Source organism: Mesoplodon mirus (assembly GCF_964341445.2).
Source record: "Mesoplodon mirus genome assembly, contig: HAP1_SCAFFOLD_521, whole genome shotgun sequence".
Lineage (NCBI taxonomy): Eukaryota > Metazoa > Chordata > Mammalia > Artiodactyla > Ziphiidae > Mesoplodon > Mesoplodon mirus.
Window position 1 is genome coordinate 147,698 of NW_028295477.1, and position 12,429 is coordinate 160,126.

Sequence of the window (12,429 nt, forward strand, 5' to 3'; positions counted from 1 at the left end):
ACATTGGTAGTGGGGAATAGGAGAAACGTTAAGGTAGTGTTAGGGAGGTGGGATAAACTGCTGTGGAGAGAGATAGGAAGAGAAGGGTTTCAAAGCTTTTTATGGCATTCTAGGAATGTAACATGACTTCTTTATGTGAATGACTCTAATGTAGTCTTAAATGGCTTCTTAATTATTGATATTTGGTTGGGTTTCTGTTTCTTTGCATGCACAACCAGGATTGAACAGGGCTAAGCGATGTCTGGGATTTACATGACGAGATAATACTACTAGGATCTATCTAGATTCATTTTATCATATTAAGACATTTCTCCCATGGAATCAGGAACATCCCAACCCAGTGCACATGCTAAGTTTTTATTGAAATTCAGTGAACTGCTATGGTGTGAAATTAATTTTAATTGTCAGTCCCCTGCATCGGCAGGCCGACTCTCAAGCCCTGCGCCACCAGGGAAGCCCTATAACACTTTATATAGCTGAGAATTCATCGATCAGGATTTTCACTCTCATTGGAATCCACTACTTGCCTACGACAAATCGGACACGTAGAGTTCTCAGACAGCCAGCGATCAATGCAGTGAATGTGATATTCATGGGAGCAAGGTAGTATGCGAAGCTTGCTGTTCTCTGTGTACTCTGTAAGGCAAATGCTACAGGCTTTTAGTGCATCATTTTCACCAAAAGATCTTACAGCCAAGCTGTCAATCTGTGTTTTGGTGAGTCCTGTAGTTTGCAGATTATGGGAGGACCCAGAGTCACTTTCATCAGATATTATTAGGCTAATTTGTATACCCCCTTGGCTGGTCTCTGATGATAAGTTTGTTTCTTCAATGCCTTCAAACATCAGTGAGCTAATTCCTGAATTTTCATCACTTGAGCTGGAACCAGAAATAGGACTAGAACTGGAACTAGACGTACAATTGGGGCTTGAATGCCAACTCAGTGTGGAACTTGAATGGGTATCATAGCTAGCATTTGAATCAGAACCAAATGTACCACTACTACTACCATTAGGTGACTCTAGCCATTCCATGTTTTGACTTGGAGGTGAGACACTATGCTCTAAATTACTGTCACTGTCCATAAGGTTATTTGAGTTACTAAATTCTGTCATTGTCTGCCTTAACGTGCTCTGAATTGGAACAGATGTTGTATCATTTAAGCTAGTATTTAACATTCTGCAAACGGGATTTCTAATGGTATTGACATAAGCTCTCACACCTGCCTGCTCAGAATGTGAATACATATGCCTCAGTCCTCGTTCACTTTCAGAAGTGACAGTGTTGTTTGGTGTCTCAGATGTTAACTGAGTTCTACTAGCTCTGCTGTCTCTCTGAGAATATGCTCCAGAATAAACTTGTCCTACTTCAAGATTGAAGGGTATGGTTGGATATATTTCCCTCATTCCCCAAGATTCACCACTGCTGGTTGTATCTGGAGAATTTTCTCCATGAACGGCATTCCTTGTTCTAGAAGTTTCAATAAGACCACTATTTTGCAACTCAAATCCAGTCATTTGCTGTGTCAATATTTCTTGGTGCTCAGTTCTAGAAAATCTCGCATTCTCACTTAGCAGAGGCTGCTCAAAATTCTGAGAGGGTATACTATGATTAAGTCTTTGTACAATTTCCCTAAGTGAACGTGGAGGCGACCAACTTTCAATTCTTGCTCTGGTTCTCCGATACTCTGGGCTCCTACTTCTTGCTCTTCGCTGACTTGTGGTAGGTGGGAATTCCATTAATGTTTCAGTTGTATCTTGTTCAGACATAGATGGTCTTGTAAATATTGATTCAGATTGTGGACTTTCCACTTGCCTTTGGCTGTCTTCCATATTTTCTCTTCCGGGAAGTCTTGCAGATGCTACATATTCATTCTCTGGATTTGGACTCCCATTATCAAGGTTAGCATTTATTTCTAAACTGAATATGAACTGATCACTTTTAGGATTAATTTGGCTCTCTTCTCTCCAAGATTGGTTTTCTCTTTGTCCACTTGTCATATTTTCAGTTTGTCCAGAACAGTTAAGCTAGTCTATTAGAGAGTCACCACTAGACTCGTCATCTGAAGAGTCTCCTCTGTCTGTTCACAAAAAAAAATGGGGAGGGTGTATAAAAGAACTACCAAAATTAGAACCATCATAAAATAGCACTCTGAAACTTTGTTTCAAAAACAAACAAAAAATGAGAACTTAAATACTCAGGTGTTTTCAACTGATTTCACATTTATAGAGTTAATATTTTATAAACTGCACTGTGTAGATTTATAAGTAAAGGTAGAAAAGTTTCGATTCCATCCAAAAAGAGTGAGCTAATCCTAGATAAACTTAGAGAATTTTTTAAAAAGGGAATCCGGAGGAAGTCTATGTTTCAGTATTTCATCATATACACAGCCCTGTGTACCACTGTCGGAGGAATGTCAAGAGACATTTTTTTCAGTCCACTGTCAAAACACTAATGCAATTAAACAAGGTAAACACCAGTTAAGGTACAATGCTAGTAGTTTAGTTCAATTTACATTATTGTCTAATTTCCATTAGTCTCCAACATGACTACTTGTAGGCTCTTCACTTATGTGCTTTTGATAATAGATAAGCTGTTTGAAAATATAAGGTTATTGCCCAAACATAAACAAGTTTTATAGGTTTAAAAGTGTTTGCATTTTGAATACTTCTTAATGTTACCAAGATATTTAATTGACATTAAATTGAAGGTCAGATCAAATGAATAGACTGAACCTAGCATGGTACATATAAGACCATATTCAAGAGCCAAAGTATTATAGTATCCTCTTCATTAGACAGCAAAATCCTCTACTTCACACTGGGAGGGAGGACACCAGACCTGAGTTTCGAGCAGGGTTTCTCAGCCTTAGCACTACTGACATTTTGGTGCTGGACAATTCTTTGTTTTGGGGAGCTATCCTGTGCATTGTGGGATCTTTGGCAGCATCCCTGGCCTCTGCCCACTGGATGCTAGTAACACCCATGCCTCCCCTGTGACAACCAAAAATATCTCTAGCCATTGTCAAATGTCCCCAGGTGTTGAAGAGAGCACAATTGTCCCCAGTGGAGAATATTTCTGTTTGTTTTTTTTTACATGTCTATGTAGAAAAAATAATTCAAGAAGTAGGAGGGACTTTCAGTTGAGGTAGAAAACCAAGAAAAATACAAATAGGCTACTTTGCACTGTTTCCCAATTAAAACAACCCAGATGTGAATCAGGAAAACAAACAAACATACCTTGACATTCTCACCAAAAATCAAGTAAATGCCAGTTCTTTTTATGAGAAGTTACTTACCAAATTAATGTAAGTCGCTTCTGTATAACTTATTATTTACTATTATGAAGTTACTATTTCCTATTATGAAGTTCCTTATTCATCCCATCCGATTCCCTCCAAAAGCAAAATATACCTGTATTTTCATCTGAGTCTTGTGGTGCGTTTTCTTTAATTAGCTGAAGTCTTCTCAGCAACTCTTCTTCCGTACTTTCACCTAGAATGCCTAGAAGATTGTTGTCTCTCATAAGTTCGTAATCTTCTTCACTCAGATTATTTACGAACCTGGAGAAATCTTCTTCCCGAACCAATCGGTCCGTTTGACTTATGTGTTGGGCCGAAACTCCATCTCCTTCATCGTTGGAATCCGAGTTTTCCACCTTAATAAACAAGTGGAAAATTATCTGAAATTCACGACGTGGTGTTGAAATTCACCACTGGTCGTTTCGTTTTCTTCGCTTTGTACTTCCTGCCAGAGTGTCCGGTTCCGACTCAGTCGGATGACCCTCCGCACAGATTCCTCCCTTCTCCCTTCCCGACTCAGTTCTGTGGCCCCTGGTGACGCAACAGTTGGGAGCCGCCTCTAGCCCAGAACTTGCTAGACGTTGCCTAGGCACCCATTATCTTCCCCGCTGTTACCGAGTAGGGACTGGATTCAGGTTAGGTTTCATTTCATTCAAAACCAGCCAATGTTACTGAGGGTTTATAGTGTACCAAGCACCGTGCTTCACCTCGTTTCACCCACAGGAGCCTATTCTCAGATTTTCAGGCTCTGATATGCTCTATTTATTCGTTACATTCCATATGACTGCCTTCTTCAAAATGCCATGCCAAAGTCAGCCTAGTTCAATGCAGCAATTCTCATTTTCAGGTGCCCAGGGACCTCCGCCTTTTCTCCTCATGAATTTCTCAAATCCTAGACTCTCACTAAGAAAGCCCACAATGTTTGATAATTTACCAGGGCCCTGGCTGAGTCTCTTTAGTGTGTCCTCTCCCTTTTAACTGTTAATGGCTTCATCTTGCATTATATGGTCCTTCAGTCTTGTTTCAAACAAACAAGAAACACCAAAACTTTGGTAGGCTTTTCTGCTCAGCCAGGGAATTCCTTCTCCACAAAAGCATCAGGTTCATTTTTGTCCTCCTTTCTCATAAATATTATAAATAGTACTTAAGCAAAACTAGCCAGAACATCACGGGAACTTTTAGGACAGATACATAGTAGTTACTTTGTCTGCCACAGTGAGTACTGACTTTGCTGATTTTGTCGCATGTATCACCTGAAAGGCTTGGTGAAAATAAAATAATGCTCATTTGCAATGCTATCTGGAGGAGACCTCTAATTCACTCTCAGTACACAGCTTAGAAGTTGAAGGAGCTGTGTAAATTCACAGTTGTTGTTTTGTTCACGGTCCACAGCAGGCTTTCTTGTTTGTTCTCAAGGAGATGGAAGGATGGTAACTTTACTGGTGTGACGGTGAAGAATCTAAGTCTATGTCCTGCTTTTGACATTTGTTCCATGCCTCGTTTAACTTAAGCTAGAAAAATCAATCTTTCCCCTCTGAATCAAATCTCAGCAAGACTTTGGATGAGAACAGAATCCCCTAGACTACCCTGCCTCCTTTATGGACTTCTGAGTGTATTTGTTATCTTTTACTGAAGTTATTCTTTTCACAGGGGAACTCTGTTGTAAACTTGTTTGCTGTGCCTCAATCAAAACTAGCAGTATTATGAAAATTCAGCGTGATTTGTACTCTTGATGCAGGAAACCCTCACAATCGTTAGTGTTCTTGAGAGTGATTGATTCAGTTTAATTCAATTCAATCAATTCAAGTGTCAAGTATGTTTAGCGTTTGTTAAATGTCAGTCATATTATCGGATATTAAGATACAAAGATGAGTATATTTAAGAATCTGTTGTCATTAGAGTATAACAAACAATTGAGCTACACAGAGGTAAAATTACAGTTTTGAGGAGAAAGTGATTTGAGTGAGAGAGAAAATCGGTTTCACTGCATTTGGGTTTTAAAGGATGAATAGGAGTTTTCTAAGTGAATGAAAGGGGGAAATATTTTCAAAAGTGAGAACAGCAACTGCTAACACTCGTAAAACAACAAGGATAGTAGATTTTAATTACTAAAAAAAGACATTAGTTAAATTGGCATAGCAAGGCCAAAAAATGGAGACCTTTATGACATGTTTAGAAGTTGGACTTTATCATTAGTGCAATGGAAAGATGTTGAAGTCTTTAGACAGTTGATGGTCAAATTTGCAATTTAGAAATAATATTGATAGTAGTGTTGAGGATGAATATGAAGGGCAACAGTTCAGATGGGAGGGTCAGAAATAGATAGAGGGCAGCCTAGGCTAGTGATGACAAGGATCTGAATCAGGGCAAAGGAATATGATTAAAATGAAGGACTTTAACAGATCTCTAGGCAGCAGAACTGATTAAACCTAGTAATATGTGGGAAAGAGGGAAAAGTGGGGAGGGGGAATATATGAGGGAAAGGCAGGGGTCAGGATTACTTCTGTATTTCTGTCTTTGCTTAGTGGACAGTGGTACCAATAAGAAGTAACACCTGATTCTGAAGTTGTATGGTTTAGCTTAAGAGGGAGCATGATTGCTTATGATTAGAATAGTATGCAAGTTACCTGAAGATTCAGAAAGTCTTACAGTCTTTCCAAATTTAGGTACAGAAGCACATGAACTAATAGCCCCGGATGTTTGGTGTTCCCTGTAGTTGGCTCTCAGTGTCAATGACTCTAGCTTCCTGAACTATTTGTTCCTGGTTATGTCCCAATTCTGGTGCAAGTAACAGGGTATAGGGATCATCATCCCAGAGACCTACTTATTGACCTTGATTATTTAAATAGAAGCCACCAATATAGCTGTGCTTTACACTTAGTTCTCTCATGTCTTGACTTTCCTTCTGAGTATTGCATTGTAGGTTCAGTAGTTTTTCCTCTGGATGGCAATATTGCTGCTTTGGCCTTTGTTCTATCCCTTGTCTTGATATCAGAAGTCTTCTGAAGATGTTTTTTCTTCACTTCTCATTTCAGAGATGGGAGGTGCATCAGGAAGTCCGGATGTTGACTAGAGCATCACTCTAAGTTGAGTTGGAGGGGAAGAGGTTGAAGATGGAAAGCTGCTTACTTTCAAACAGAGTCAAGCACTTAAAAATTTGGCCAATCCATTGTTTATGATGTGGTGAAAAAATGGGGTGTGTGTGAGCAGATTTGGCTGTTCTTTTATCCTGGTTGTAATAATGGAGTTTTGTAATCAAGAGTTTTCTTTTACTGACTCTGTCCAAGGAAGCTTCTGAACAGATTCTATGACTCAAAGGGAGACTGAAAATAAGCAAGAGATAGCATTCTCCCTGAATATGGGTAAAAGGAGTTCCGTGGCTTTAGAACTGTAAGAAATGATCAAGACATATATTCCAGATACCTATTGCAGTATAAGAAACCAGTCCAAAACGCAGTGGTAGATACAATAGAAACCATGCTGTTATAGTCAGGACTTTGTGAGCTAAGAAGAAAGATAAAGAATACTGGGGATGGCTCATCTCTGCTCCATCATGACTGGGCCTCAGCTGTGGTGGCTTGAATGATTGGAGATAGATTAGACAACTTGACTGGTGTCATATGTCTGGGGCCTTGGTTCTGGCTAAGTTTTCTTTGAGTCACATCTTTTGGTGCTGAAATGTCCAACCAAGATGGCATCTTCATTCACAAATCTGGGGCTTGAGTTGGGCTGCACAGGCTGAAAAATCTGGGGCTGGTTTTCTCTCTGTCTCTGTCTTTCTCCATGAAATTTCTCGGTGTAGTTTTGGAGTCTTAGCAACCTGGATATCTCAAAGTAGTTGAACTCTTACATAGTGAGTGGCTTCACCCAAAGTAAACATCTCAAGAGACTTGGCTGGAATCTGTAAGTCTTCCTATGACTTAACCTCACAAGTGCAAGAACACCTTTTCTCTTGCATTCTGTTGATTGAATAAGCCAGTGTATCAGCCCATATTCAAGAAGTGGGACACCACATTCTACCTTTCAATAGAGAGGTAACAAAGATTTTATGGTTGTATTTAATGTACTATAGCACATGATGAAAAAAATCTTATAATGATGACTTTTCAGTTTATGTGGAAATTAATCTCTCCCTCTGTTTTCTGAATTGCATTATTCTCTGGGTAAAAATAAAAATAAAAGAAGGGAGGACATAAAATCTGAAGTTCTTTGCATTCAGCCTGATTTTAAAGATACCCGATTAAGGATCTTTTTATTATGTAATAGTTTTCCCACATCAGAGACCATTGGTAATATTAAGAGCTATTTACTGAGCAACTGTAATTGCTAGACACTCTGCTTGTGTTTTAACTTATTTGATCCAAAGCCCCATGCAAGATAGGTATTACTATTCTCAGAGATAAAGGCATTGAGGCTGATGCAAATTAAGTGATTTTCTCAAAGTTACAGTAATAGATAATATGTTTAGATTCAAACAAGTTCTATAGGATGACTCTCCCTGTTTCGCTTTACTCCGCTATGTTTAATGAAAACACAATTTTAGACATCATTACACAAACGTAGTAAAATCTCAGTTAAATGAGATGCTTGAATCATGTCTGATCATTTTCGTGTGCCATTTCATTTCTGCTTTGGAGTTAGTCTAGAATATCTTCATTTTAACTTAATAAAGAGTAATTTTAAATCAAGAAGTAAACATAATTAAAGCTTGTTAAGATATTTCATATTTTTATGTCTTTTTCTTTCCCACCAGAAGGATGGGTTAAAAGCTTGAAAGCATTGATGCAGAAAAATGAATATAAATATGCATGTCTCATGGAATCTACTGGAATTGGTTCTTTGACACAAATACTTGTTTTGAGTCTAAACAAGAAATTCTTGTTAATTGAAATCACAACCTTTCCATTTACATAGGCTTGACACTAGGAATTAGTTTCATCTCTTCCTTATTCTTACCTCTAATTATGGAAATAAAAATGTATTTATTTAGCAAGGTCTCATCCCTCTTATGATTTCCTTTCTTCCTGGTTCTGCTCAGATTTAGACTTTTTTTTTTTTTTTTTTTTTTTTTTTTTTGCGGTACGTGGACCTCTCACTGTTGTGGCCTCTCCCACTGCAGAGCACAGGCTCCAGACGTGCAGGCTCAGCGGCCATGGCTCACAGGCCCAGCCACTCCATGGCATGTGGGATCTTCCCAGACCGGTGTACGAACCCATGTCCCCTGCATTGGCAGGCGGACTCTCAACCACTCTGCCACCAGGGAAGCCCAGATCTAGACTTTTGATAGCTTTTCTATTAGTTCTGTATCAGTGGTTAGTTTGTTTCTATGCTTTCTCTAGTTTTGAGACATTTTACACACTTTCTCTGAGGCATGCTCCAGGTCTGTTATTCACAAGCAAGTTAGTTCATACTTCTGCACATTTGTTTATTTGTAAAGTCTTACCTCCTAGATTATTGTAATAAATAAATAAACTTACATATACATAAATAATATTCTGTTTGTTTGAAAAGCACTCTGACTTTTTGTGAAAGAGACTCACTTCCCAATTTTACAGCATTAATCTGAGGAACAGGGGCCTGCTGGAATACTCCCCAGGGACAGAGGCTGGCGGGCGCCATCTTCCTGCTCTCTCTCTGCCTTGATAAAACTGAAAGGTGCCATCTTTTTTCCCCTTTTTCCTTTCCTGCAGGTGACAACTTTGTGCTCCAGCCAGCTGGCTCCTTCTTCCCTGCTCTTCCTCTGTCTTGCTATATATATATTTTTTCTTCTTCTTTTTCTTTTTTTCTTTTCCCTCTTTCCCTTTATTCAAATGGTGTCATCTTTGCACTCTTCCCACCGCCTCACTCAGCCAGTAAGCATCATCTTCACACTTTCCCTCTGATGTGCTCCAGAGAGCCAGAATCTCCAAGACAGGAGATCCCATTTTTGTGGCCTCCACTCAGGGGATGCTCCTTGATCACCTGGCTCTGGAGGTCAGGAGGGATTTCTTTTCTGGGTCCCATGGGACTGTAACAATTGGAGAGACAGTTCTTGGCAGGATACCACCCCCAGGATGTACCACTACACATCAGACTGAGACACAGCCCCAGCCTTTACATGAAAAAAGCCTATTTGCTAGTAGGGACAAGACTTAAGAGCAGACTTCAGGTTCAGCACACATCTAGAGGCTACGGATGTGCTCTCGGGGAAGGTAGGCTGGGGGTGCCATCTCTCCACCCTCACTCTGCCTTACTACAGTTCACTGGTATCTCCCAGAATGGAGCTTGTACACTTATCTGAAGCACTGTTTTCTTGTGACTGCTCCCCAGGGGACACCTTCAGATTGCTTGCTTTTGGGGCGCAGCAGGGCTTACACTTGCAATCTCACAAGGCTAAATATATTTGCATTCTTTAAAAGCTGTTACCAAATTTTCTGGCTTCCTATCAACCTGAATCTAGGTACTGCCTGAGATCCTCCACTTTGGGTTGCTCATTTGTATTGGCACACCCTCAACTGCTGGGATGGTGTGCCAGGTCTATTAAAAATAAACTGCTTAGGGCCTCCCTGGAGGCGCAGTGGTTGAGAGTCCGCCTGCCGATGCAGGGGATGCCGGTTCATGCCCCTGTCTGGGAGGATCCCATATGCAGCGGAGCGGCTGGGCCCGTGAGCCATGGCCGCTGAGCCTGCGCATCCGGAGCCTGTGCTCCGCAACAGGAGAGGCCACAACAGTGAGAGGCCCGCGTATGGAAAAAAAAATAATAATAAAAAAATAAACTGCTTAGACAATCACAAAGATTTGAGAGGCAACCAAGAGTAGACAGGGTTAAATGACAAGGTTCATCTGTCACACAGCTCTTCAAGACTGGGAGATGTGGCTATTTCACTTAATGCATAGAAACCAACACAGAGAGTCAAGCAAAATGAAGAAAGAGAGGACTATACTCCAAAAAAGAACAAAATAAAACCTCAGGGAAAAATCTTAATGAAATGAACATAAGTAATTTACTTGATAAAGAGTTCAAAGTTATGGTCATAAAAATGCTCACTGAACTCAGAAGGAAAATGGATGAAAACAGTGAGAACTTCAACGAAGAAACAGAAGATATAAGAAAGTTCCAAATAGAAGTCACAGAACTGGAGAATGCAATAATTGAACTTAGAAATACAGTAGATGAAGCACAAGAAAGAATAGGTGAACTCAAAGACAGGTCAGAGGAACTCATCCAATCAGAGAATAAGGAAGAAAAAAGAATGAAAATAATGAATATAGCTTAAGGGATTTATGGCACATCAAATGGAATAACATTCACCTTATAGGAACTCCAGAAGGAGAAGAGAAAAGGGGGCAGAAAACATTTGTAGAAATAATATCTGAAAACTTTTCCTAACCTGGGGAAAGAAACAGACATCCAGATACAGGAAGCCCAGAGAGCTCCAAAGCAGGTCAACCTAAAGAGATCCATACCAAGAAATATGAAAATTAAAATGTCAACGTTAAAGATAACAAGGGAATCTTAAAATCACCAAGAGAAATACAACTTGTTATATAACTTGTTATATACAACTTGTTATATAACTACATCAACCTAAAAAGCTTCTACACAGAACAATAAACAATCAACAAAACGAAAGGGTGAGCTACAGAATGGGAGAAAATATTTGCACATCATGTATGTGATAAGGTGTTAATATCCAAAATATATGAGGAACACATACAATGGCTATATATATATATATAGATAGATAGATAGATAGATATAGATTCTCAAACAATTCAATTAAAACTTGGGCAGAAGAACTGAATAAAATTTTTTCCAATGAAGGCATCCAAATCACCAACAGGTTCATGAAAAGATGCTCTACATCACTAATCACCAGGGAAATGCAAATCAAAACTACAAAGAGATATCACCTCAAAGAGACTAAGAGGTAACAAATGTTGACAAGGATGCAGAAAAGGAAACCCTTGTGCACTGTTGGTGGGAATGTAAATTGGTACAGCCACTATGGTAAACAATATGGAGTCTCCTCAAAAAATTAAAAAGAAAACTACCATACGTTAGCAATCCTGCTTTGGGTATATATATATCCAAAGAAAATGAAATCACTATTTCAAAGAGATATCTGCACTCGCACATTCATTGCAGCATTATTCACAATTGCCGAGAAATGGAAACAACCAAAGTGTCCATGCATGGATAAATGGATATAGAAGATGTGGTACGTACATAGATGGAATATTATTCAGCCATGAAAAAGAAGAAAATCCTGCCACTTGCAACAACATTTATGGATCCTTGGGGCATTATGATGAGTGAAATAAGTCAGAGAGAGAAAAATAAATACTGTATGATATAACTAAATTGTAGACTCTAAAACAGCCAAACCCAGAGAAACAGAATAGAATGGTTGTTGCCAGGGGTTGGGGTTGGGGGAAATGGGGAGATGTTGACCAAAGGGTAAAATATCCAGTTAGCACATGAATTTCTGGGAATCTAATCTACAGCATGGTGACTGAGGTTAACAGAACTGTATTATATACTTTAAAGTTGCTAAGAGAGTAGATCTTAAATGTTCTCACCGAAAAAAAAAAATGTAATTTATGCGAGGTAACGGAGTTGTGTTAACTAGCTCCGCTGTGGTAATCATTTCACAACATGTAACATACCAACAGGTTGTACACCTTAAACTTACACAATGCTATATGTCAATTACATCTCAATAAAGTTAGAAAAATACAGAAAACAGACTGTTGCACAACATTCAAGCAAAAATACTAGTTTTGGGCTGCTTTTTCTTGAATTTAGTCATTGTTCCTTCTTGAATCTGTTTTGTATCACATGATAGCAGACTCATACAGGCAGCCTACTTCTGATCAGGCGCAGCCAAAAAGAAGCAACTGATGGTATATGGGAGTTTAGGGATAAGCTACGAGATTTCTCCCTTTCTTCCCCTACTTTGTGAAGATTCTCCAGCAGCAACTTTGTAATTTCCATGGCTCCAACTCCAAAGAGACAGAACTGGTATGGTCTGACATTGATGATCATTTAACCTGGCCCTGGACTCCTTTACAACCCTCTGCTTAACTCTGCCTTTCCAGCATAGGGGTAAAAGTAAATTCCTGTTCCTACTAATCACTCCATTATCT

At 39.3% G+C, this 12,429-nt stretch overlaps 1 protein-coding gene across 1 annotated transcript in view; it reads right to left on the minus strand.

The window, feature by feature from the left end:
- Positions 1-484: 484 nt before the first annotated feature.
- The window catches only part of LOC309797422 (E3 ubiquitin-protein ligase RLIM-like), a gene marked incomplete at both ends in the record, with an annotated part of 119,174 nt that continues 107,229 nt past the window's right edge, over positions 485-12,429 (minus strand). Inside the window, 3 exon segments of the mRNA XM_082645964.1 lie at positions 485-2,026; positions 2,030-2,079; positions 3,413-3,656. Of these exon segments, the coding sequence (XP_082502090.1) occupies positions 485-2,026; positions 2,030-2,079; positions 3,413-3,656 (1,836 nt within the window).